General features: G+C 42.4%; 1 protein-coding gene across 1 annotated transcript in view; it reads left to right on the top strand.

Annotated features, from left to right (window-relative positions):
* LOC139216133 (myosin-10) overlaps positions 1-24,065 on the top strand; it is a 50,080-nt gene that overhangs the window by 5,116 nt on the left and 20,899 nt on the right. The window contains exons 2-5 of the mRNA XM_070847169.1: positions 835-991; positions 18,311-18,338; positions 20,731-20,833; positions 23,734-23,754. Coding sequence (XP_070703270.1) covers positions 835-991; positions 18,311-18,338; positions 20,731-20,833; positions 23,734-23,754 — 309 coding nt within the window. The remainder of the gene's footprint in view (positions 1-834; positions 992-18,310; positions 18,339-20,730; positions 20,834-23,733; positions 23,755-24,065) is intronic.

The following is a 24,065-nucleotide window of genomic DNA, read 5'->3' as shown; positions in this document are numbered from 1 at the left end:
CTACGTTCAGTAAGAACCTTCTGTATGTGGGTTGCTAGTGAGGTAAGTAGAGGTGGACATTTTTGTAGGCCCCCAGTATTGGCCCCAGGGATGAAAGTCATACTGCTGGTAAGCAGATATTTCTCTGTATTGGCTATATGGGAAGTGCAAAGCCCCTATAACATCTGCAGCATGAGAGAGACATTGCCCCACCAGGGCCTCTTGCTCATTCCTGGCTGCCTTGCTGCCTGGTCGATTCAGCCTACAGCATAGCTGAGAAGCCTTCATACCACACACACTCTCTGGGGAGAGATCTTTAGGCTAATTACACAGCCAAATGCAACACCACAAGTCAGAAAGTAGGCTAAATGTTGGCAGTGCAAGCTTCTCGCTGCAACATGAGTGTGTATAGTATTGATACACTTTTGTTCACAACATTTAGTGCTTCGTTAGATTTCAAGACTCTTATCACGACTGTCAGGGCCTTATTTTGCTTCACAAGACACAACAGTCTGTTCAGTGTTTGATTAAGTCAGTCCGCCCCGTATCTCTCCCTGTGTTGCACGCTATGATGATGTAAGCTCCTAAAAAGTGGGTAATGACAGGTCTTGCTGCACTGATAGAATGCAGGTTTGTACATTTTCAATGTTGCACATTTTCTTTTTGTGTCCCCTTCCAAGTCTGGCTAATGTTTATTTTGCCTTTATTCAAGCAAGATTTGGAAAATAGCCATGGCATAGTTAACATGTTTTTATGTTGAAAATATAGTAATTCAGATGTTGAGCTGCAGCCTCTCTTTGTTCTTTACTGTGTATTAATTCCCCATGTTTGTCTGTTTTTTCTGTTTAATTACAGACATACTCTGGCCTGTTCTGTGTGGTTATCAACCCCTACAAGAACCTGCCCATCTATTCAGAGAACATCATTGAGATGTACAGAGGGAAGAAGAGGCACGAAATGCCTCCACACATCTATGCCATCTCTGAGTCAGCATACCGCTGCATGCTTCAAGGTACGGCAGAGTGTTGTTCTCCCCAAACTGACCTTTTGTCTGGTGTTTTTAATGCTCCCTGTTATCGTTATTGGTCGTAATTGACAGGTCTATGAACATTTCATGTGTCACAAAGATCTTTTAGTGTTTAACAATGCAACTAATAAGAGATTTTTTACGAGGTATGATTATCTTTTGACTTTCAAGCAAAGCAAAATCGTGGGTTGTAAAATCTTAAGGTGAAGTTAAGCTGGAAACTGAGGTGTGTTGTTTTTTATGCAAGCGTGTTTGCATTTAGGTCTCTTTTGGCAGGGACTTTAGCTCGCTTGCAGGCGGCATTGGGTTTGGCTGCATAGCCCAAGAGATTACTGTGTGAAGAAAGTGTGTAAAGTGTGTGAAAGGCCACAGGGTCAGAGAGGACGTGACATCACTGGTTATGTCTGAGAGGTCTGCTGTCCTTGGAGGTTGGGGATTGGCAGGTTTTCCAGCTGTACAGCACATGTCTTGTAGTTAATTGGTAATTGCGTGGTAATAAGCTGCTGAACACCATTGTCAACACTGTGAACATTGGGCAAAGGATTTAGGATTGAAGTGTTACTTTGCAATGCTCATAGTAAGCTCATTCCCAATATTATTAGCAGATGTTATGCTATGTATATGTAACCTTATGCCTCAGCTGTTATTCCTCCAAACCTTTTTACTTTTTTGATTTACTGTGACTTTTTTTCCAAGCACACAAGTTCACATTTAGACAGACGGACAAGATTTGTGCAGCCATTCATTCCTTATTTTGTGTTTACTTGAAAAGAAAATTATGATGCAGAAATGCTCTTAAAAGTTTAGTTTTTTTCAATTTGAAAATCAAATGACATCTCAACTAAAAGGTGAATTTTTCCAGTATAATCTATTGTGGTGGTTTCTATTAAGTTTCTGCATTAAATCAGCATATACGTCCAGCAGAGATGGACAACAACCTTTCTCTGTGTTTCAGATAGCGTGGGGAGATCTCTAAGCTCCGAATAGCGTGGGTGGTGAGAGGCTGGGATTTCGTGATAAAAAAGACAGAGAGGGGTGAGACAGATAGGGAGGCTATGAGAGAAAGCAGGTTCAGCATCAGTCTGCAGGTAGTCATTAACTGGACCTGCTCCACTGTTCTGTTCCTGTAGAGTTATCTTCGTCCTGCACACACTCTGCTAATCTGGTCCGTGCCATGAGCTGCAGCTTTCGCATGCTCACAATTTCACTTTGTCTACAGTTAATATTTTATTTTCATCCACCCTGATGAAGGCAAGATAGCCCAAAACATTCGGGGGAATGAAGTGTATCGGAGCAGAGCTGTGCCACTTGTTTTGATGGGCTTGTATTGAAGCTTACAATAGTCTGCACCTCGCTGTGCGTGTTTGTGTGTGTGTGTTATCGAGTGAACATATGAGCATGTTGACAAAGTAAAGACCAAAGAAACAGGACTGTGACTCACTTTGGGTCTGACTAATTGTTTTTGAATCTCTGATGTAGAAGAACCGCTGTGATAAGCAGAACCTTTATCACAGTCTATCAGTGTTTAGACAGCCTTAGCCTCTCTGCTGTGTGCCATCACTGTCAACTGTGAAACAGCAGCATTAGTTTCTCCCTTTTGTCTCTCTTGAATGTTGTTTCATATCTAAATGATTTGATCGTTTAAATAGCACGCGTGCCCCTTGCCTTTTTATCTTTTTATTTGCACCAAAATACGTCAGCCGTGACGTGACACTGTCATTGATGGTCTGGTTGACCTCCGCAGCTGCAGCTGTAAAGCTCCACGGTTTGTGTCTCTGACTGATGTGCTGGAGGCTCCCTGTCATTACATGCCCTAGTGCTCTTTTCTGGGCTCTGGATGTCCACACAGCTGAGATTTTGACTGGACTCCTGGGCTGAGCAGAGCCAGAATGACCATCCATTTCCAGTATTTGTTTCAGGGCCTTAAAGTGTGATGAGTAGAGGCTCCAAAGTTCTGGGAAAGTGTTATGCTGGGTTAATGTGCCTTGAACCGTCTACACTAAAGTCGCTTCATTCAATCATTGATTTCCTCCTGTTTTTATCCCGTATGTTGCACTTTCCATATGTTTCACACTCTAACTATAGCTTTACTCAGGGCCACGAACAGACAAAGAGTCACACGCACACACATTCCCCCATCCTATTATCACTATGTGAGATGTTTGTCGGGATATGGGACATGTCTCTTGTGCCACCATTCTTTTCTCTGACCTCTTTTTCCCTGTCGGCGGCGTTCATTCTTTCGGACCACCGTCCCTCACAAGTGGGCCGGGCAAAGCGGCCAGTGGAATGAGGTCATCACTGTCCCAGCTTTCCATACCATGCTGTGTTAAATTCTACAAGCTGAGTCACCGTCAAGTGGTCACAGTCGTCCGAGCAGGTCATTGCCCACCGCTGGCTCCTGAGCAGGGGTGCGTCCCCATGGATACCTGTGTGTGTGTGTGTATGTGTGTTTATCTATGTGTGCGACCAAAATAACCTTCCCCTGGGATCTCAAATAGAGGTGTCACTCGGTGAGTGACAGTATTTGAGCTGGCAGCAATGAGGGGCTTTTGTGTGTGTCTGTTTAATATGGCTAAGGTCCTGCTCAGGGTGAGAAAAACTGTGTCTTTTAGCGCTCCAAAGCTCTTGCAAACTATTTAGGATCACCTACTGTTTTATAATTGCTTTCTTTCTTCTCTCACTGACTGGGGCAGCTGGCCTCTCTCATTTCCACCCTTTTCTCTGCTTTACTTACTAGTTTGTTCAGTCCTCTCCTTTCTTTCTCTCGTTCAGCCAGAATGTTCTGGCTTGGAAGACACTGAAGAGGAAAATTCCTCACATCATTGAAGGCATTTTGGTCCCCATTCACTTAAGATGAAAAATACAAACCACAGCCCTGCTGGAAGCTCTGTGGTGGCTCACTTTGCTTTGTTCCTTCCTCCTTCTCCTTTGATCAGGAAACACAGGACGACAAGTGCGTGGAATGTCCACCTTCTCATCGCTCGTCCATGTCAGGATGTAGTCATGGTTACCATGGTTAAGCCTCTGTTTAACTGACAACGTTGTGTCCCCATTTGCTCTTATTTCACCCCTCAACCAGTCAGACCACAAGGCTTAGTTCCTGGTATATGTCCAGATTCCCTGTGTCTGTGGGTATGCATTTCTGTTTGCATGTTTTCATAATTTTATTGCCCTCTTCTTATTAATTAGTTATATATTTCTGGTTCATGCTGGGCCAAGTGGCAACATTATAAGCATCATTACTGCCGCTGAGCTTACTCAAGAAACCACAGGGCCTTAACAGGGCTGGTCATGGGGCGAACGCCACAGATAGCTCTGCATACGCCACATACACTGTGCAGCAGTAGACCAGTCTTAAAAAACATGAAACATGTTAAACAATATGCATACATGCATAGTGTGTATGCTTTTCCAAAAGGCATGGCAACATTTCCAAAGACATACTGGAAAATCACACACTACAGTGGGATTTCTTTCGATTAGCGCCAGTCTTGCAACTCCACCCCATTGTTAAAGTTATGGCAGCCTCTTTCACTTCAAAACAAATATGGAGTGACACAGATGGCACTGTTGGTACAGCATCCTCAGAAATGGCTGAACAAAGAGAAAGCACAACCACTGTTTTATATTTCTCTCAGATGGGTGTTGAAAGCAGAATTTTCTGACATTGCTGCAGATACGTTTGGTCTACATTTGTACAGCTTGCATGCGTTTAATCACAGAGAAAACATTAACTACCGAATGTTTCAGGTGTGTGCGCTGTTTATGAATATCTGGATAAGGAAAATGTGCTAGTTAAAAAGTCCACCAAACTAATTAATTAAAATATTGTGATGTGATCACAGTGCAAACAGAATAAAAATAATGAAAATGCACGTAACGCTCAACAGGCATAAATTCAAAGGTTCATGGATCAGATGTCGTTATCCAGATTATGTATCCAGATACAGATCACGTGTTAATACCAGATGAAAATGGGGCCTAAGAGACAATAGGGAAGCTTCAAAAGAGAGACACCAAGGTTGGCAGTAAACTGCAAACTGAAACCGGTGTGGTCACACAGGCAAAATAGTGGGTTTATGAGCAGGAAGAGGGGCTTTGATTGCTGCAGTGTGTGCAGGCTGGCCTCCCCTTTATACACCGGCACCTTAAAATGGTCAACATATCATTGATATCTCACTGTATGTTTTCAATTTTTACTAATTCTGTAGTTATACTTCAACATTTTGTGTTGATTCATTTAAGTGGTATGAATTGTATTTGCTCCCACAGTAACTTTCAAGGTCCTAAATCTGATGTAGATGCTATTAAGCAAGACATGTAGGTGCCATATTTAGTCTGAGATCAGTTTGATCTTGCTCTGGACTGTACTGTCCTTAATGGCCTTTACTTGTGGGGAGACACTGGCAATGCTGCAGTGTCAGACAAACTGTGGGACCCACTGCCACAGTGTATCACAGAGAAAACAAATCTGCACCAAAAGTAGTGTTTAATGTGAGTAAATTAACAGAGTTACATTCTGTTTGTTTCCCTGCCTCACATGAACTGCCAGATATGAAATGTCTTCTATGCAGAAGGGGATGTAGGAGATAACTCAACAGCAGAGATATGGACAATGTCTTGGAGCACAGAGGCACAGAGGGATAGCCATGCTGGGGGAGACGGGGGGGAAAGAAGAGGGAATATTGAAGGCTTGAGTATTGGAGGGGACAGTGAAGAAAAGGGCTGAGGTTGGATAAAAGCAAGCAGACCCCCACAGACACTATCAATAGGACTGGTATTGGAGATTTAAGAATAAAGAGGAGGGAGTAGAGAGGAAAGAAGGCAAAGAATGAAAAGCAGAGAACGAGGGAGTCAGGCGGTCTTGCAAAAGCAGGAGGTCCAGAAGGGACAGAGTTATGGGGGAAACAGAGCAGAGGGTACAGGGGAAAGGCAGAGGGGGCGGCCAGCATTGTGCCTCACAATGGGGGCTTTGTGCAGTCTGAAGGGGGCTGGGACCAGGGTGCTCTGTGTGTTTGTGTGTGTGTGTGTGTGTGTGTGTGTGGGTACAGATGGGGAGGCCTGGAGCTACCGAGCTCTTCCTGGGAAATGAGGCCTCTTGTTGGGGCAGTGAGGGCTGGAGCCGGTGAAGGGCACACCCAGGGCCTGAGTGACAAGACAGGTGTGGAGGGTCAATGGGAGTAAGGAGTGTGTGTGTGTGTGTGTGTGTGTCAGGGCCTTTTTCCGGGTCTTCAAGCTGCCTATACACACTACATGTCTAAGAGATGACTTTCAAACAGATGGGAAGCCTGTTTAAACAGCATGTTTGCATGAGTGAGCTGCAAACACACTCTGTCTCACACACCCACACACATAAATACACATAAATACACACAGGCAGACAGCTGTGGAATTCATACAGGATAAAATCATATTTATGTGGCTCATACATCATTTCTTATTAACACTGACGCTTTTCCTACCAGACCTAGACAGGGTGATGATTTGGAAAGCGTTTGTGTGTCTCTGGTCATGCATATGTGTGTGACTATGTTATGGAAAGAAATCTGCCTTTTTTATCCTTCCTATCCTCAGTTGACACATGTTTTAGATATTACAAGCTGATGGATCGCATAAGCTTGGCTGAGTTTTGAGAAGACTTAGTCTAATTCACCTATCTCTATTGCATCAATTATTCAGAGTATTGTATTTATTTCAACACGGAAAGGTTAAACTTCTCAGCCTCGCACCACCTGTATATAAGCTTATCTCTTCGCCTTTGTGTGTGCAGACGATAGTCGACCCTGCCGTGGAGTCAGGTCCTGACCCGTAGTTGTAGGTGTGTGTCAGTGTGACCATCGGAGACATTGTGGAGAAATGATTTAAGATCTCTGTCATGTTGGTCTCTCACTGCCTCATTCTTGGATAGTGCTGTCATGAGAGACACATAGCATTGATAGCACAAGTTTCAGCAGGACAGATAGGGTTACCTGGCTGATACCGTCACTGCCTTCTCACTCACACCATGACCTTCCAACCTACTGCAGGCCGGAGAGGAAAACACAAGCTGCACAACTCTGTTTATTATGCTACTGATGACATATGTGTATTTATTAATCTGTAAATGGTCTGTATTTGTATAGCGCCTTTCTAGTTATTTCAACTACTCAAAGCGCTTTACATGACATCCTCATTCACCCATCATTCATACAGGAGGAATGTAATTTGGAGGAGACTATTCTTTCATACTCATTCACACACTGAAGACACTGAGGTTCAGTGTCTTGCCCAAGGACACTTCGACATGTTGACCCATAGGAGCTGGGGATTGAACCCCTGACCTTCTGATTGAGGGACGACCCACTCTACCACTGAGCCACAGCCGCCCTGTGAATCTGTGAACTGAACATATAAAGAAAAAGGTCCGGTGTCTATCCAAGACTACTTATCATATGATTTTATTTTATTTTGAAGGCAGTTATTATTTCTTTCACCTCTTCTTATCGCTGCAGCATTCACTTAGTTTCACTAGTCTTACCACTCTCATAACCTTTGATCCCTTTTTTGGTTTATTATTACTATTATTATTTTTCTCTCTCTCTGATTCCATCCGATTCAGTCCAACACTGCCATACAGCCACACACTGACACACTTTCCCCTCTGTGACTGAAGCCCTGCTCCCCCTTGTGTGTCTGGATTCCTGTGGGGCTGCAGAGCTTAGCACTGTGATATTAGAGGTGCCAGCATAAACACACACGCATACACAGGAAAACAGCCTTGTCCTGCTGGATTATGGCCGGCCTAGCCATCACAAAGAACCACTGTGGACCAAACAAGCCACCCGACGGCTGCCATCTGCAATCGATTACACTGCCAAATACTCTCTGCCATATCTCCCGCAACTGCTTTCTCTCCCCTTTCATTGGTCTAAAGGCAACACCCAACAGCACAAAGCTAATTTTACACTCTTGGTACGCATGCTGTTGTGCAGCACTTACACTCTGTTTGCAGAAAGAAAACTGTGTGTGTGTAAGAGTTATGCCGCAAACATCAGTTCAAGATATCCACTCTTTTGTACATATTTAGGTGATATCCCCAGTCAGAGAAGTATGTAAATCTCCCATTGACCTTTCAGCAGCAATTGTGATAATGTGTATTAAATTTCCATGGGACCAGGTAATCCTTATTGACAGTGACAGGGATGAAGAATAGATGGACATGATGAGGTGTGACAGCAGCAGGTGATCTGGGAGTCATTCATGTTGCTTCACAGGACATGATAATAAGTAGAAAAGCAGGGTGAAGTTCTGCTACGATCCTTTTTCGACTTCCTTTTTATTAAGTGCTGTCATTGTATTTTCGAAAACACGTAAACTCTGCCAAAAGGAGATCATACATTTTAAAAAGTTGATGACATACATGCACAAATCCTGTTCTTGCAGTTTTTGGCTGCACATAGTCACTCCGTCTGGCTCATAGCATATCGCACCCGGTGCAGTTGTAAAATATGTAGAGAGACAACTTATTACATGACTTGAATTTCTCATTTGGATTCTTGGCTGGAAATTTTCAAGAACAGTGTTGAACTAAGATGAGCTTTATCCACTGAGAAAGTAGTTGCATCGCAGCAGCAACGAAACTGAAATAAGAATGAACTATAATGAAATTATTAGAGATGGGAATTGTGTTTATTTGATGCAGTTATTTCTAATGAGTTTATGACTTGAGTGTAATGAAAGTATGTTTAGCTGATGAACAAAGGTCTGCGTGGTGACAGAGTAAATCAGAAGCAGAGAATAGACCCCACACCCTTCGCTATTGTGGGAAATGAGATATTGTGCTCTGCTATTTTGAAGCTGCTGGCACTTTTGTCGGACATGACCTCTGTGCTCAGTGAACCAAAAGGTAGATTACTACGTCTCACTGTTAACACTTCTCTGTCTTCCTCATGTGGTCTTCCTCTGCATGCGTGTGTGTAGTCTGTTCACTGCTTTCTGTGTATTGCTCTTCCACTACTGTAAGTCCAAGCCATAAGTAGTGCAACTCTTCATACTGCAATAAAGTGTCTCGCTCCCACCCTCACCAGATGTTATAGTCCCACTCTCTGACCGGGAAGTTGAGCCATGGATATCCATTCCATTATAATATGTTGTCTCTGCTATGCTGCCATATAGCTGGCACATATCTTCAGGGCAACAGACATGAACTACAGTTAATGCAAGGGAATTGACATATCAGATTTCAAATACTCCTCTAATCATCCCAAGAATGTTTACTGCACCAGCCTGGCACCTTCCCATGAGATACATCATACTCTCTCTCTCTCTCTCTCTCTCTCTCTCTCTCTCTCTCTCTCTCTCTCAATCGCTCTATCTGGATACCCCTATTTTTCCCTCCCAGACTTTTCTCATTTCACCCCTGCGTCAGAAGCATTTGAAAAATGTGCTTTGTGGGACTTGAAAGGGGAAAGACTCCAAAAGCCTGTCTGAATGCTCTCTGTAGAGTACAGCTCAGACAGTATAACACACGTCTTATGGGCCAAACACAAGCCCACAGGACATGAGGCAGGGGAGCTGAAGTTTACACGCAAGAGGCTTTAACTTCCATGTGTGTACAGTACCATTCTTAAATATACTGTTTAAATTCCATTGCTGTTACCTAAGTTAGCTTTCATCAACGTGTGATTTAAACATTAAACATTGTCTCTGTGCAGTTAAAGGAATAATTCAACATTTTGACTAATGAGGATGTTATCTTGTATGTATAGTAGTTACAAAAGCTGAAGTGTAAAGTAGCAGTTCAGCATTGTGAACTATGTGGTAACTGTTTCTTGGGAGCCAAACACAAAAATCTCTGATTATCTATCAATCGGTAATAAAATCAATGAATTCATTGATAAAGAGTATAATTGTTAGTTGCAGTCCTGCCTTATTATAATCCAGTAGTTCTTATGAGAACGCAGATTCACCTTTTTTTCCCAAAGCCAAGGAGAGTTGACCTGCATAAAGCACATCAACACGCTTCAATAGAGGAAGCTCAAGGTGTGAATAATGAGAATAGCTTTCTCTCTTCCTTTGTATGTGTGTGTGTGTGTGTGTCCCTCACACACCGCTGTCATTTCCGAGAGGGTGGGGACATTCGCAAACCCATGATGACAATCTATTTCTGTCTGTGATCTCAGCTGCCAACTGTCACCACCATCGCGAAACTGAATCAGAAGCACTGAAACACACTTGGGATTTCATCTGCAAGTATGCCAGTGGGCGACGTGACATTATTTATAGCTGGAAAGCTCCCATATCTGGCCGCTGTTTTCCAGTATCCAGTGAGCCTCTTTGCTCTTTACGACCGCCATGTATCTCTGTTTTCCCTCTTCATTCTTCTATCTGGTCCCTTTCCACCACACCCTTCTCGCCTTGTCCTGCCAGCCACATCCCTCAACTGTTTTACACTCCTCACCCTCCTGGGAAGTATCCACTTGTGCCAGACACACAGGGGAACATCCTGTGACTGTCTGTGATATTTAGAATGGTCTCCACCCATTTGTTAATTTGTCTAAAACGAGGCATCCACTGCACCTCCACAGTCTTGCGTTGCTCTTGATATTCATTGTTACTGATTGGCACAGACCGTAATGTTTGTGATTAATGATGAAACGCACAAGCTAACAAAAGCAGCCATGACCTCCATATTTTGACCCCCACAACACCTGCCCCTCATTTCCCTTTAACGTCACTTCTGTTGCAGCGCCAGCCTGCTGAAAACAACGCCTGCTCCACACCCAAGAGGCCCCAATGCTGGCAGGGAGAGAAACCAGGGGCATCCGAATTCCAGCACAAACACACACACACACACTCACACACAGATTGGTACTCGCAAATGGCCTGTCAGCTCAGTGGGGCTGTCTGCCCTTCTGTTCGTAGGCTCATGAATGCCTATGAATGCCTAACTGGCAGCTGGTTCAACAGCATTACAGTGAATAACGCAGTTGAGCTGTTTAGTCACTCAGCAGTTGCAAATGGCCATATGTGCAGAAAAGTACATCGTAGTAATCTATCAGCTGAAATATCTATACATATTGCAGTTGTTTTCCCGAGCTGGTTATAAATTGGCCTAATTATTAAACTTTTGACTGCTGACACTGAACAGTTTGGCACAGAACTCATCTGCTCATTGGAAACAGAGACCCACACTGTTGTGACAGCTGTAATGAAAGATTTCACAGCTCTTGTATTTGTTATCTTTAAGTTTTACTTTTAAAAATGTTGCTCACTCTGCCAAATACTGTAGTCTAGTCTGTCAGTGTGGAACTTGTTTATTCTTATAATAATGACTTCAAGTCTGGTGGGGTTAATAACAATATTCTATCAGTTGAACTTCAGTCGATCTTTTCTCAAGTGCCTTTGAGAAAAGTCAATGGTTTGGATGTGCAGTTTTCCATTTCAGACATTCACTGTCCATTTCTTAGGGGCACATCACCGATTGCACACATAACGTTTAGTTTACTAGTTTTAGCTAGTTTTTGGTGGTTTTATATGTACTCGATGACGACACCATCACACTGACATGTTTTAATTGCTTTGTGCTAAAAATTTCTTCCAAGTTTGTAAATTGGTAAATTGGTTATAGACCCCAGGTACTGTAAATGCAAATGAAATGTATCTTCGCCGTAAGCCGGCCTTCTGCTTAACTCCATTCCACACACACGGTAGACAAAGTGAAATGGCTGTTAGTATTATCTTAATACTGGAGGATTTATAGCTTCTTAGTCTGTTTATCTTATCAAAACTGCTATTGGAGGATGTAGCGTATTACTCTTCCTCAGCCCTCTACTTAACTGTGCTTAATGTGCGTCTTATCATAATTGTCCGGAAACTTCAAAGTGACAGTTAGACGCTGCAGGTACCCACAAACCAGAACACTTCCCAGATCACGCTGACTGTTTGCTACTTCCACTGTCTGGGAATGTGAATGAGCTCACACACACACACACACACTTAGAGCTTTGTACTTCTGGTTTTAAGTAGCTCTGGATTCTGTCCTCCCTCTTCTCGAGGCCTTTATGAGTAAGCAGGCCATTTTTATATTACCTTTGCACTAATACGATCGCCATATTCTACTGTGATTAGGGAGTTGTGTGTGCACGATTGTGTGTGCATGTGTGTAACTGTGGGTGAACCTCACCACATATAACAGTAGTTTATGAGAGAGCAGCTCGCTGGCTATCACTCAGGATTTCTTATGTGTGTGAAGTGGTTGCCATGGTGCTAGAATTTTCACTGTGTGCAGTTGTGTTTTACGACTTCTTTTATGAAGCAAATTGTGAGAACTTGAGCTGCAGTGTGGAAAAAAAGTGTTACATCCAGCTGTAAAGACCCCAAAATCACGTTTTAAGGCCAAATTCCATTTTTGTAACACTGTTTAGCTGCTTATTGCTAATCAGAAAGTTGTGTTTTTGCTTCTTTAACTGGCAAAATACCTTGAAAAGTGTGTGCATGGGCGTGAAGTGGTCAGTGATTTCCCCCCATACATGAATAAAACAGCATTGGAGGAGGACAGAAGGACTAGCTGTGTTATCTCATACTTGTCCTGTCACAAGTATGAGATAAATGAGTACATTTTAATGTAATCAGGGATTGATCCTCATGCCCAGGGCTCACATTAAAAACAAGAGTTTGCAGCGATTAGGGTTGCAGTTTGTGGGTTAGACTTTGGGTCGAACTGCATCGAACTGGACCATCGACAATAAATTTATGTAATTATGATCCTTGTGAATGTTTTCGTACGCTAAGGTTTGGTTTGAGCAGGGGATGTGAAGAATGTTTTTGGTGGTTATGGCCACAAACCTTTTTCAGCCTGGAGCCTAAATGAGAAATTTTGTTCCACACTCAGACTCCGGCTCATTAAAATCCATGAAAAAAAAGAAATTACTGTTGCGGTTGTCATTTGGTGGCTGCCCAGGATTTTAATGTTACCCATTTTGGCCCACAGCTTCATGACAATACCTTTTGATTTTGCACGTTTTTGCTGATTAACTACAAATCTCTAATAGTTAACATTACTGCTCACCATTTTCTAAGGCATACTGTAGTGTTAGCGTGGAGCTTTGAGAATGCAGTGTATTGTCCTAATCTCTTGGCCTTTTGCTAATCAAAATCACTGTAAGAACAGAGAAGTCCATATAAAGACGTCCTGAGTAGAGTACATGGCATGATAACAGCACAATAAGCCCTAGTTACAGTCTGGACAGGGGTGCTGAGGCTGTGCAAGGTTAAACAAGGTCGATAAAAGGGGGATATGATGACGATTGGGGCTTTTGTGGCGATGGAGGGAGAGGGGGGAACGCTCTGGAATGCGAAGAATGAGAGTTTGTTTAATCCTCGTGGGGGATAAATTATCAGCAGCAAAGGGAACCCTGCAGTGCTGTGGGAGTCTAAAGTGAGATTCGTGCATGTGAGTATCGGCTCTGCGCACCCATGAGGGAGACTGTGTGCAGTTGTTTAAATTGATTGCAGTGATAAGTGAAATTTAGAGCAACTTCAGGAAATGAGTGCCACTATAGACCTGGAAATGGCAGTTGTGTTCAGAAATGCCTGGTCTCTACCTTGAAGTGAAGCATTTCACCCTTCAGTGAACTGTGGTGTGATACTGCAGCAATACTTTATTTGTCTAAAAGCTGCCTTTTCCTGTGCTGCCTTTTAGATTTCTATCCTGTAGTCTAGCCGAAAACCTGATGAATGAATGGGTCAGTTTATTTCCATCACACATTAACATTGCCTAAATGATTGGCTGTGAATTATTGTGGTGGAAAAAACAGTGCAGCTGAAAGCTCTGATGAGGTGATCAAATTAAAAACATGTGTTGGTGTGGAAAAGTGATTTTGCCTTCAGTACTCTTTAGTGGTCTGAGTGATCGTACTTTGCACCATTCATGGGGGGTGGGTGGGGGGGTGGTGGAAATGAGAGCAACAGAGAGGAAGGGGAAGCACAAAGGGGGTAAAGATTTAGTGAGGCAGTAATGAGCTTCTGGAAGGGAAGAGCACTTTCTGTTTGATTGGCCAGCATGGCATTCTGGTTGATCTAGGAAGCAGCAGCTGCCACGAGGGCCAAGGTGGGAGCACGGACCGGATGGACGCACGCACTCACCCACTCATACAGCACAGGTCACCCATGACTGTGGGAGGCGAATGTGACAAAACATGCTCATCTCAAAAAGTTGAACACAGCAAGATGATGCAAATTTTTATTTGAACAAACAACATCCTTACTATTACCAGACAGTAGAGGATCACAAGATCTGCAAATTTACTTATGCGTAAGAGACTGTAAACAAACTGCTAAACAGGAAAATGAAGGAGCACGGGAATTTCTTGGCTGTGATGTGTCTTTAAGAGCAATAGCAGTTTGCTTTTTCCAAACCTTTCCACTGGTTCGTGCAAGTGAAGTCAGTATTTTGTCTAACCTTACAGAAGAAGATGGTAGATTAGCGGAATGATTGTCTATCAGAGGAAGAGCTGGAGGGTTAAGATGTGGAGGTGATGGATGTCCACAGAGGAGCATAAGGTCAAATGATAAAAAGTATAGAGGACATCAGAGGTGAGCAGAGAATGAAGTGCGTGTAGCTCCAATGGATTACCAAAGGTGTATGTGTGTTTACTGAACCTTTTAGTTTCCTGATCAAACTGTAGCACGAGTCAGCTGAGGTCATCTTATCTCCCCCATTAACCAGAGATTTCTTTATAATAATAGGCAGGCACACACAGGAATATCTTTACACAGGGCGAAAGGCTTCATTACTGTGACACATTTTTCTGGATTTTCTTTTGCTTTGTTGTTGTAGTTTTTGTCCGTAGAGCCGTGGTATCTATTACTGCCCATGCTGCTACAATTCCAAAAAAATGACTGCAACTGCTGCTGCCAGAGGGGCGAAGCATAGTTCCTTCGCAACAGAGGACTTTTTTCATTAAAGATTTATCTGTCACATGGTGTTTATTAAGGCACCAGAGCAACATTTGAAGTAACTGTACGGGCATCCGGGCTGACTGCAGTTATGGTGCATAGTGTGAACATTTTATACACAGTACAATTACGAAATCACAATTTGTAACAGATTTTTTTCCCCCATTCGTCACTGATTGCAATCAAGTGTTAATTTCAGCATGAGGTCACACATGAAAACAGGTTCAGTCTTTAATCATCTAAAGTTTAGAGGCTGTTTACTGAGTGTGTGTTTGGTTTTCATATTCATGATAGGTTACGCAGTGTTGCGTGCCTCGGTCCTGTGAGACTGCAGGTGGAAGGGCTTGTGAGAGTCAACATTAGGGGCATCGGATAAGCTTCACGTTTATGTAGCTGTGAAACACGGACAGGAAAAGTAATCAAACTTTGACCTGTGCTTCGAAAGCTGCCTCATCATCAAGGGAGTTGGGGGCCAGTTAAAGTTAGCAGCTCGTTCATCAACTCCCGCTGTTACAGTAACTCTCATCCAACACAAGTGTGCATTACATTTACATTCATCCTTTTTTGATGAGAAAAAAAAACACACACACACACACACAGCTAAACTCATGTGTCACCAGCTTTTGTCACCTGAGGGAAGTTCACACTTTAGTGCAAGAACAAAAGGTCATTTCTTTGGTGAAGATGACACCTGTCTGAGACATCTGAAGTGAAAACTGACCCACATCGACAAGGTGTGGGTTACTCGGTTATAGAGACCACTAATGTTATCCATTAGAGGTTAGCTAATCATTGCATTTTTCTGAACTGGGGTTATATGAACATAATGAAAGAAGAGCTCAAGAACATAGGAAGATGTTGTCTCCCACCCCCTACATGAGACTGTAAGAGCCCTGGAAAGCTCCATCAGCGACAGGCTTCATCACCCATGATGCATCAAAGAGAGGCATCGCAGGTCCTTCCTCCCTGCTGCTGTCAGACTTTACAACCAAGTCTGCTCCCAGTAGACCAAAGAAAAGGAAACAAGTGCAATATTTCATATTTATTTATATATTCTATACTTATTTTTCTTCTATACTGCTATAACCTCCCAAGTGCAATAGCCTTTATCTCATTCATTCACCATACAATTATTTTTTGTATATACTGTACATGTATACATATATATATTTTTATTCCCTTTCTTTTTTACATATTTTTTTATATATTTATACTTCTGTATGTGTGAACTGCTGCTGACTGGGAATTTCCCCATTGTGGGATAAATAAAGGCTTATCTTATCTCTTATCTTATGATATAAGAAACATGGAAGACATTTTGAACAATAAAAACGAAGACATTCAACAAACTTCACTTTTAATCTTCAGGCAGGTCTCTAATGTCCTCACTACAAGGCAGACATTGCAATATCTAACAGCGTCCTCTGCTGTGAGCTGTGAGTGCATACTGGGTGGTCCTGTATGCACTTCAGTTTTAATGACTTTAGGAAATGAAGTGCTCCCAAATGAAGGTGTTCCTAAAGTTGTCTTTTCGGGAAATGAAAAATTTCATGCCCAAACTTCATGCCACGACAATGTCAGCAATGATTGATAACACTTTTTGACTGGCACTAAAAGTATTACTTTAAAACCTGATGATTTCTCTGTTCCCCAATAAAGTATTACCTAAAACCCAGAATACTTAACAAAACATCATATTAAGTCAAAGGTCCTGTGTTTGCACATGTAGGTTGTGTGAGTGACGATCGACATGGTGTGCCACCAGGAAGGCTGGCCCTCCTGTGTGCCGCTCACCTCTGATGCTGTAGCCTCTGACCTCTGTTGTTGACCCGTGTGACGAGGTCATTTCAACTATGTCACCCATCCACTAAAGAGGGCTGTGATGTCAGGCTTCATTCCTCATAGTTCTGTGATTCAAAGTAATGCCTGTAGGTTTCAGTCAAAGTAAACAGTCACTACACAGTTACTAACAGTAACTAAACTTCATCTGGTTTTGATCAGACTGCTTCTTTCATGTGAACTGATGAAGTCTTAAGAGAATGATAGAGGGCTTTCCTGAGGTTAACATTTAAAGAGCAGTTTTACACATTTGTTCTTGTTGACCTCATGATGAAAATGATAAAGCTCTAACTTGTCATAAAAACAGATTATGTTGAGGATTTACATGATAACTATTTGTTTCTCAACTGACATTTTAGAGTTGGTTTGGTTGGTTGTTTGGTTGGTTGCTCGCTTACATGTTTGTCCATAATTATCTCATGAGGTAAATTACGCTTGTCAACATTTCTACAACCTGGGTTGCCAGGAGCCTTAACTCAATTAACTCTAAACTCTAAATTTAGAGGGTTAATCAGTCAGCTAAAATGAATGGTTTCATGATTGAAAGTTAAAAGTTATGGGTGAATGGTTGAAATAGTTCAAAGCTCAAACCATTGGATAAAATGTTGAAATGTCCCGCTTTTGCTACTGCAAGTGTAAGTGGTACAAGAAATAATTTAATGATGCAATATACCCTGTTCTGTAATTAATATCGTTAAATAGCAAAATCATTTCAATCATAAGAATCATCGTTCATAAGAACATATTTGGAGCATGATGGATGGTGTTGACAAAGCGATAACTGAGGTCACTGAGCTATTCGTCTTCTCTTGATATGAAAGATATGTGTGACATGTTGTTCACCCGTGGGTGTATTAAATTGGGGCATGCTCCGAGTGTGCCTAAGAAATAGTCTAGAGTTTCTCTCAGCTGATAAACAGGTCAGTTCCCTCTGGGTTCTGGTCTTTGTAGTTCTTTGTAGTGCACAGCAGGACCTTCAAAGTTGAGAGGTCACACACTTCAGTGGGCATAGCTAATCCCGTCATCTGGACTTCAGTCTGAATTCCTCCGTGATGAAAGGTGCCAGAGCTTCAGTTACTACTCTGGGTGTCAGTTTATTGCCATTACACAGCATGGCTTTGTAGGGTCGTCTGGATGGAGGAAGCCGAGGAATCTGCTGTTGGCTGTAAAATATCCTCGGCACACACACGCTGGGTTAATGTGATTTATACAGCAATACTTTAGTGTTTCCTGTTATTCTCAGGACAAATCAATATCTCTTCAGCCCTGTCCTTCTTTCTTTATCCCTTCATTTAGAAATGATCCTACCATACATTCTAATCTAGCATACTGTAGCCCCCCTTTTGCATGTTGATGCTGTGCCCTGTACCAACAAAAAAACAGCATTGCATTTGGACTTCTCTGTTATAGTCCAAAAGTTTGACCACAAAAGGCCGTCTTTGTAATTACTCTAGTTGTAATGAAGGGTAAACCAGGCAGAGGATGGAAAAATGCTGACTGTGGTTTTCTGTTTTCTCTTAACAGATCGTGAGGACCAATCAATCCTTTGCACGTAAGTACTGCATCTACTAACTCTATTAATCGTCCCCCTCTCTCCAGGTCATTTCTCTGTTTCTCTGCTAGATGGTTGTTCTGCTCTTTAAGGTGGTTCTGGTGGTAAAGCAGCGCTGATGGGCTGGAAAATGAAACTGTCTATTATATAGCTCCACCTTAAGAGGGTTCTTAAATACAGACCGGGTCCGACTTCTTGTCCTGACAAAGAGTTGTAAAAAAAAAAAGCATTTTAAGCACTTTATACTGATCATCACAGCTGAATTACTTAGTTCCTTGTTGTTTTGTTAACCCATTCTCCATCTCCGTTCATGTTTCTCTCACCCAGAGTCAGTTGGCCAGCTCCTATCATCCTGCTGTTTTATTTAAAGACTGGTTTCAAATAGCTTTTTGCGGAAACTGGGTTGTGCAGCAGCTCTACCCAATACTGAGGGAGTTATGAGTGCGGTTTGGTGCCCTGCCTTCAACTCCTTTGGCAGAGAGTAATTAAGTGCCACACTCTGTCAGTGTGGCTTGAGTTGACTCTGCCAGCAAACAGAGCTGTTGCATAATATATCCTAAAATATGAAAACTACACCCCCTGTTGGTGACACTGAAGCCATTTTTGGTGTTAAGTAAGTAGTGTGGTCACCTGGAGAAGCTTCCTCATCATTGTAAATACACCTATATTAATCCAGTATAGAAGACTGAAAGACAGAATGAGAGAAACTCCACTATAACCTTTCTTTTGTCATCTTCATGCAAAATTCCCTTCCTGAGATTAACATGGTTTGATCTAATTTAATCTCATTTTTGTTATCTTCCCTTGCCAAAACCACAGTTTCACTGAAGAGATGTTGCATCACATGGTCTTAATATTTATTCAGAGGGCAGCTCACAACCTGTGTTTATGCAAGATCTGTACTTTCATCTACAACTTTTTAATCGATTTCCTACTCTGAAACGAAAAACAGGCTTTTTTTAAAATTATCAGTGTTTGTAACAGGAAACAAGGAAAACGTAATTTTGTCCTCAAAATAGAATTGAGTGTGCTTTCCTTATTACGGATTTTCATAAAGTCTGTCAAATAAAAAAAATAAAAAAAGTTTTCATTATACAAAATGAAACTTTGGGTGCTTTGGGTGAACCTACCCAGGGGATTTAGCGGACAATCTAAAAGGATTTAAAGCACGTTAAAAGGCACTGAGGCTGGGGAGTAATCATAATACACTTCACCTCTAATATTCAGAAAGTATCAACATTGCAATAATGTATTGATTTTGATAATTCAATTATTTTTATGCTCTTATAATGGCATAACATTTGGCACCAATTACCACTACTATATACCTTCTGTAGAAAGAGAAAAATTAAATTTGCGAATGAAAAACAGAATTTTAAAGGGTGAAGTAGGTCACTGCAGTCAGATGTAAAAAGATGCTCTAAAAGCTGACCATAAACACAAGCCTATGTCTACATGTTGTGCTCCAAAGAACAGAACAGGGAGCGGCCCAAGACTGACAACTTGTAGAATCTCTCACTTCAGATTTGAGCACACTGTTGACTGTCTGATGTATAAGAGTTGGGAGAGAGTGACCCTGTAACCCGGCATGTTCCCATCTTGTCTATAAGTGGGGAACTCTGTGAATTGTGATTCAAATATTACTCCTGTAAAACTATGAAGACATCAAGCCAAACTGGGATGTGTAACTAACTTGACCTATATTGCTATGTCTCTATCTTGTGCTCGAGGACGCGCCCGTCGAATTCTAATGCGACAGCTAAAACTGCCATGCTCCATGTGCAGCAGAGCTAATAGCCAGCTAGACTAAAGCCACTGGTATGTAGCTAGATGCAGTGTTGCTGGCCTGGTTTTGGTGTTGGCCCTGGTTTTCTGGGCTCTGGGTCCGGACTGTGGGAGCTGTGGACGGCCCTGCCTGGACACAGCTATCATTAGAGACGGTCCTAAAGCAGAGCCTGGAAACTTCGGAGACTGGCCCACTAAACCGCAGTGTTCTCTAGTAAAACAGCCAAAAGGATGGATTTAGAAAACAACAACAGATAGTCTGATGGTCGTTCACTCTCTCCTTCTCCTGCTGTTTATACTTGCCTTGGGGCTTATCCAATCTCTCTTGACCACCATAATGATGAGTGTGAGTTATGTTGGTTTGGGTGTTTTGTCTGTTTTGTCTTGCTAAATTGTGGGCAACTCACAGAGATTATTTCCTGTAATGTGGCTATGCCTCATGACTAAAACCCTGTAATTCGTGATTGCAAACGAAGGGTTTTGTAATTTTTTTGTTGGAAGTGATGAGAAAGACAGAAACTGAAAACTCGTTATTTGTTCACACAGACATTTGCTCCCCCTGTCTGTCCATGTGTATACCCATGCTGTCTATCCCCTTTGTTTCCAGAGGTGAATCAGGCGCTGGCAAGACTGAGAACACGAAGAAGGTCATCCAGTACCTGGCCCACGTTGCCTCGTCACACAAAGGACGCAAAGACCAAAACATTCCTGTGAGAGCCCCACTGCATACATTATTCCTACTCTATCCTTGGCTAAGCATGGGCCTTCAGTCTCTCCTCTCCTCTCCTCTCCTCTCCTCTCCTCTCCTCTCCTCTCCTCTCCTCTCCTCTCCTCTCCTCTCCTCTCCTCTCCTCTCCTCTCCTCTCAAATACATCCCATTTAAACTATCCTTGGTATTTGTTAATTACCTCTACACATCATAACTACATTTTAAGGAATAGTTTGACATTTTCTAGTGGACGTTAGACACCAGACAAGCGTGATCAGATCAATAGCACTTTCAGATCTGTTTGTTAAACATGAGGCTACAGCCAGCAGCCGATTAGCTTAGCTTAGCAGAAAGACTGCAAACAGATGGCTTGTCTCTGTCCAATGATAACAAAATCCACCTACCAGCACCATTAAAACTCAGGAATTAACGTGTTATATCTCATTTATTTAATCTGTTTAAAAACAGTATCTTGGGACCATTAACTTCCTGGAGCTTCTACTGGTTGCCTGGCAACTGCTCAGACCCAAGAAATAGTCTGGCAGATAACAGCCCATAAAATGGCACTACAGCTTTTGCATAGATCAAGTTAACAAGTTGCCATGTAGACATGAAAGTAGTATCGATCATCTTATCGCCAGAAAATGAATACGCGTAATTACCGAAATGTCAAACTATTCAATTTATGAATTACAATGCTACTGTTTTCTATTAGTTTTGATTTTCAACAGATAACAGGTTGTGTCTTAATCCACAGCTAGAATAGATTTTAATAAAGCATCACTGGTCTCTGCTCCTGCTTCATGTCATCCAGAGCCATTCTGCGAGTGTCCCCAGTGTTGGGCTAAGTGTGTACTGGTGTTCTTTTTTTTCTGCAGCTTGTGTCTGACATAAGCGCTTCAGGTTTTAACACTTACATTTGTTTATCCATAACAAACAGCCCGAATCTCCCAAAGCATTCAAGCTCCAGGCAAGTGCATCTCCCGCTTTCTCAAAAAGAGTGTGTGGTCCTTTCTGGTGTTTGTGTGTATGTGCATGCTCCTCTGCCGCTTCCGTAATGATGTTGACAGACTAATCTAAGCTTCTCTCTTTATGAGGTATTTGTTTGTGCTGACTCAGTCTTCTCACATGATTATTTGAAGGCTAGTGAACCTTCCATTAAACCAGCAGGCTCATGATACTAAAACACTTTGTTTTATCAGTTGCTTTGGGTTTATTAGAGCAGCTGGAAATAGAGATGTTTTATTAGAAACATGCGTCAGTCAAATGCAAAAAAGTGGGTCAAACCTGTCAATAAAAGTGCTCCCATTAAGCTCCAGTCGAGTATTAACTGACTTTGTGTGGCCTTTCTGTGTTGGCTCCTCAGTCCTCAGGAAGAGCACATGAACTGTGAAATCAGTGTGAAAATCAGACCACAGCCGCACTAAACATCTGTCCTCTAATGTTTGATGCCAAGCTTCATCTTTTGCATTTTAGTGACATAAATACATGATACTACATGCCCACGTATGTAATCAGATATCAAGGATGATGAAACGTGATGGCCACTGATCAAATCTTTCATATGTTCATGCATGTTTTCCATTGGTGATGTACACTAGATGCATGTATGTAGTTTGAAGAGCATTTTAGTTAATAATTCATTCTTCTGTAGCCTTGGCTGTGATAATATTATTCCAGTAACCAGTTGTGTCCTTCAATCCAAACGTGGCTTTTGCTGCAAGTCAATAACCAAACACAGGCTATGTTTCCATGTGGATGTTGCAGCCTGGATTTTCAGATTTTAATCCACAATGTTTTGTCCCAGAAATAACACACATGAGACTCTGCTGATTTCTGTCTCTCGTGTGCTCTAAAGAAAATGTGATATTTTCTGGCTCACCTTTTCCCCGCTTGATCTATCCGGTAGCTATTTTCCTTTCTCCCCTAAACTGAAACCTGATGTTTCTGTGTCCTCAGTAAATCTAATAACCATAGAAGCAGAGTCGTAGCTGAAACCTATATCCTGCAGCTTTGTGCACACACAATACGGGTGAACGCCTGTTTAATATGCTGCATTTCAGTAGCTGAGAGTGAGTAGCTGTAACTCAGGCCCTCGGTGCTCCCCTGCCAGAGTACACCATCCACACTGACCTCCTTAACGCTGCTTCCCTTCTGCGCTGCATTAGGGCTGCCTCTGAGCACAGGCCAGAGGAATGTCGAAGCAGGGACCGAGGGAGGTGGAGGATATGGTGGAGAAGGGAGGTTTGGAAGGAGGTGAAGAGGGTTGAAACTGAGTAGTGGAGGTAAAGCCAGAGGGGAGCAGTCTTTCATATTTCTCTTAGAGAAAAAAACAGATGGGATCACCTGTTCATTCTTTAGTTATACAGGAGTACATGCACTGGTTTCTGTGCTATTCTATGTTATTTAGAGGCTGAAAGACAAAGGAAGAAGATGTGGTGGAGGATTGTTACTCCTCATCTCTTTCAGTAAAAACCAGGTCTGTCAGGACAGATGAGTTTTCCTGGAGCATTCCTGCATTCAGGTATCAACATATTCAGACAGATGTAGCACAAGGGCGCTTTACATCACATTTCCATGTCTAGCCCATAGGTTTGGCCAGAGCAATAAAACTTGGTGTGTAGAGTTCAACTTTGTCAGTCAGAAAACTTCTGTTCTGCGCCCTGTTTCCTCATCATTTCCTAATGTCATACTGATCAATTCTGACAGAGGTCAGAATTGCAGGACACCACTCAGTCACCTTCTTTCTTCTCTCTGATGCGCCAAACATAGGGGATGCTCTTTCTGTCAGTCTCTCTTTTCTTGCTTTCTGTTTAGCAACTCAAATTAGATCTAGTGGTAGTCCCATGATTCCTTCTATAGCCATTTCTGGCTGGCCTATAGCATCAGCCAGCCAGGCAGCAAAAACTTGCTTTGTTCCACGTGGGCAGTCAGTGTCCAGAGGAGTATCCTGGAGTCAGATCTATGCGGGATCCGATCTGTTGTAAGGGCTATTTCTGCACTGCCAGTGCCCTTCGATAGAGGCGACTGTGTCATGTGTAGAGGAAGTGGAGGTTTCAGAGGCTGTAGGGAACGTCCCAACCACCTATCAACCCAGGTTTTGAGATTTGGGAGGAAGCCATCATTACCATTGCGGTGGCACAGTCTCTGGATGTATAGGGTATATCATCACAACCATAGGAATGTGCAGGCAGGAAGAAGGTTCTCACTCAACAACCCACAGTAAGCACTCA

This window comes from Pempheris klunzingeri, chromosome 17, assembly GCF_042242105.1.
Source record: "Pempheris klunzingeri isolate RE-2024b chromosome 17, fPemKlu1.hap1, whole genome shotgun sequence".
NCBI classification, from domain to species: Eukaryota; Metazoa; Chordata; class Actinopteri; order Acropomatiformes; family Pempheridae; genus Pempheris; species Pempheris klunzingeri.
The sequence above is the reverse complement of the archived record's forward strand: the minus strand, read 5'-3'. Positions and strand labels throughout refer to the sequence as shown.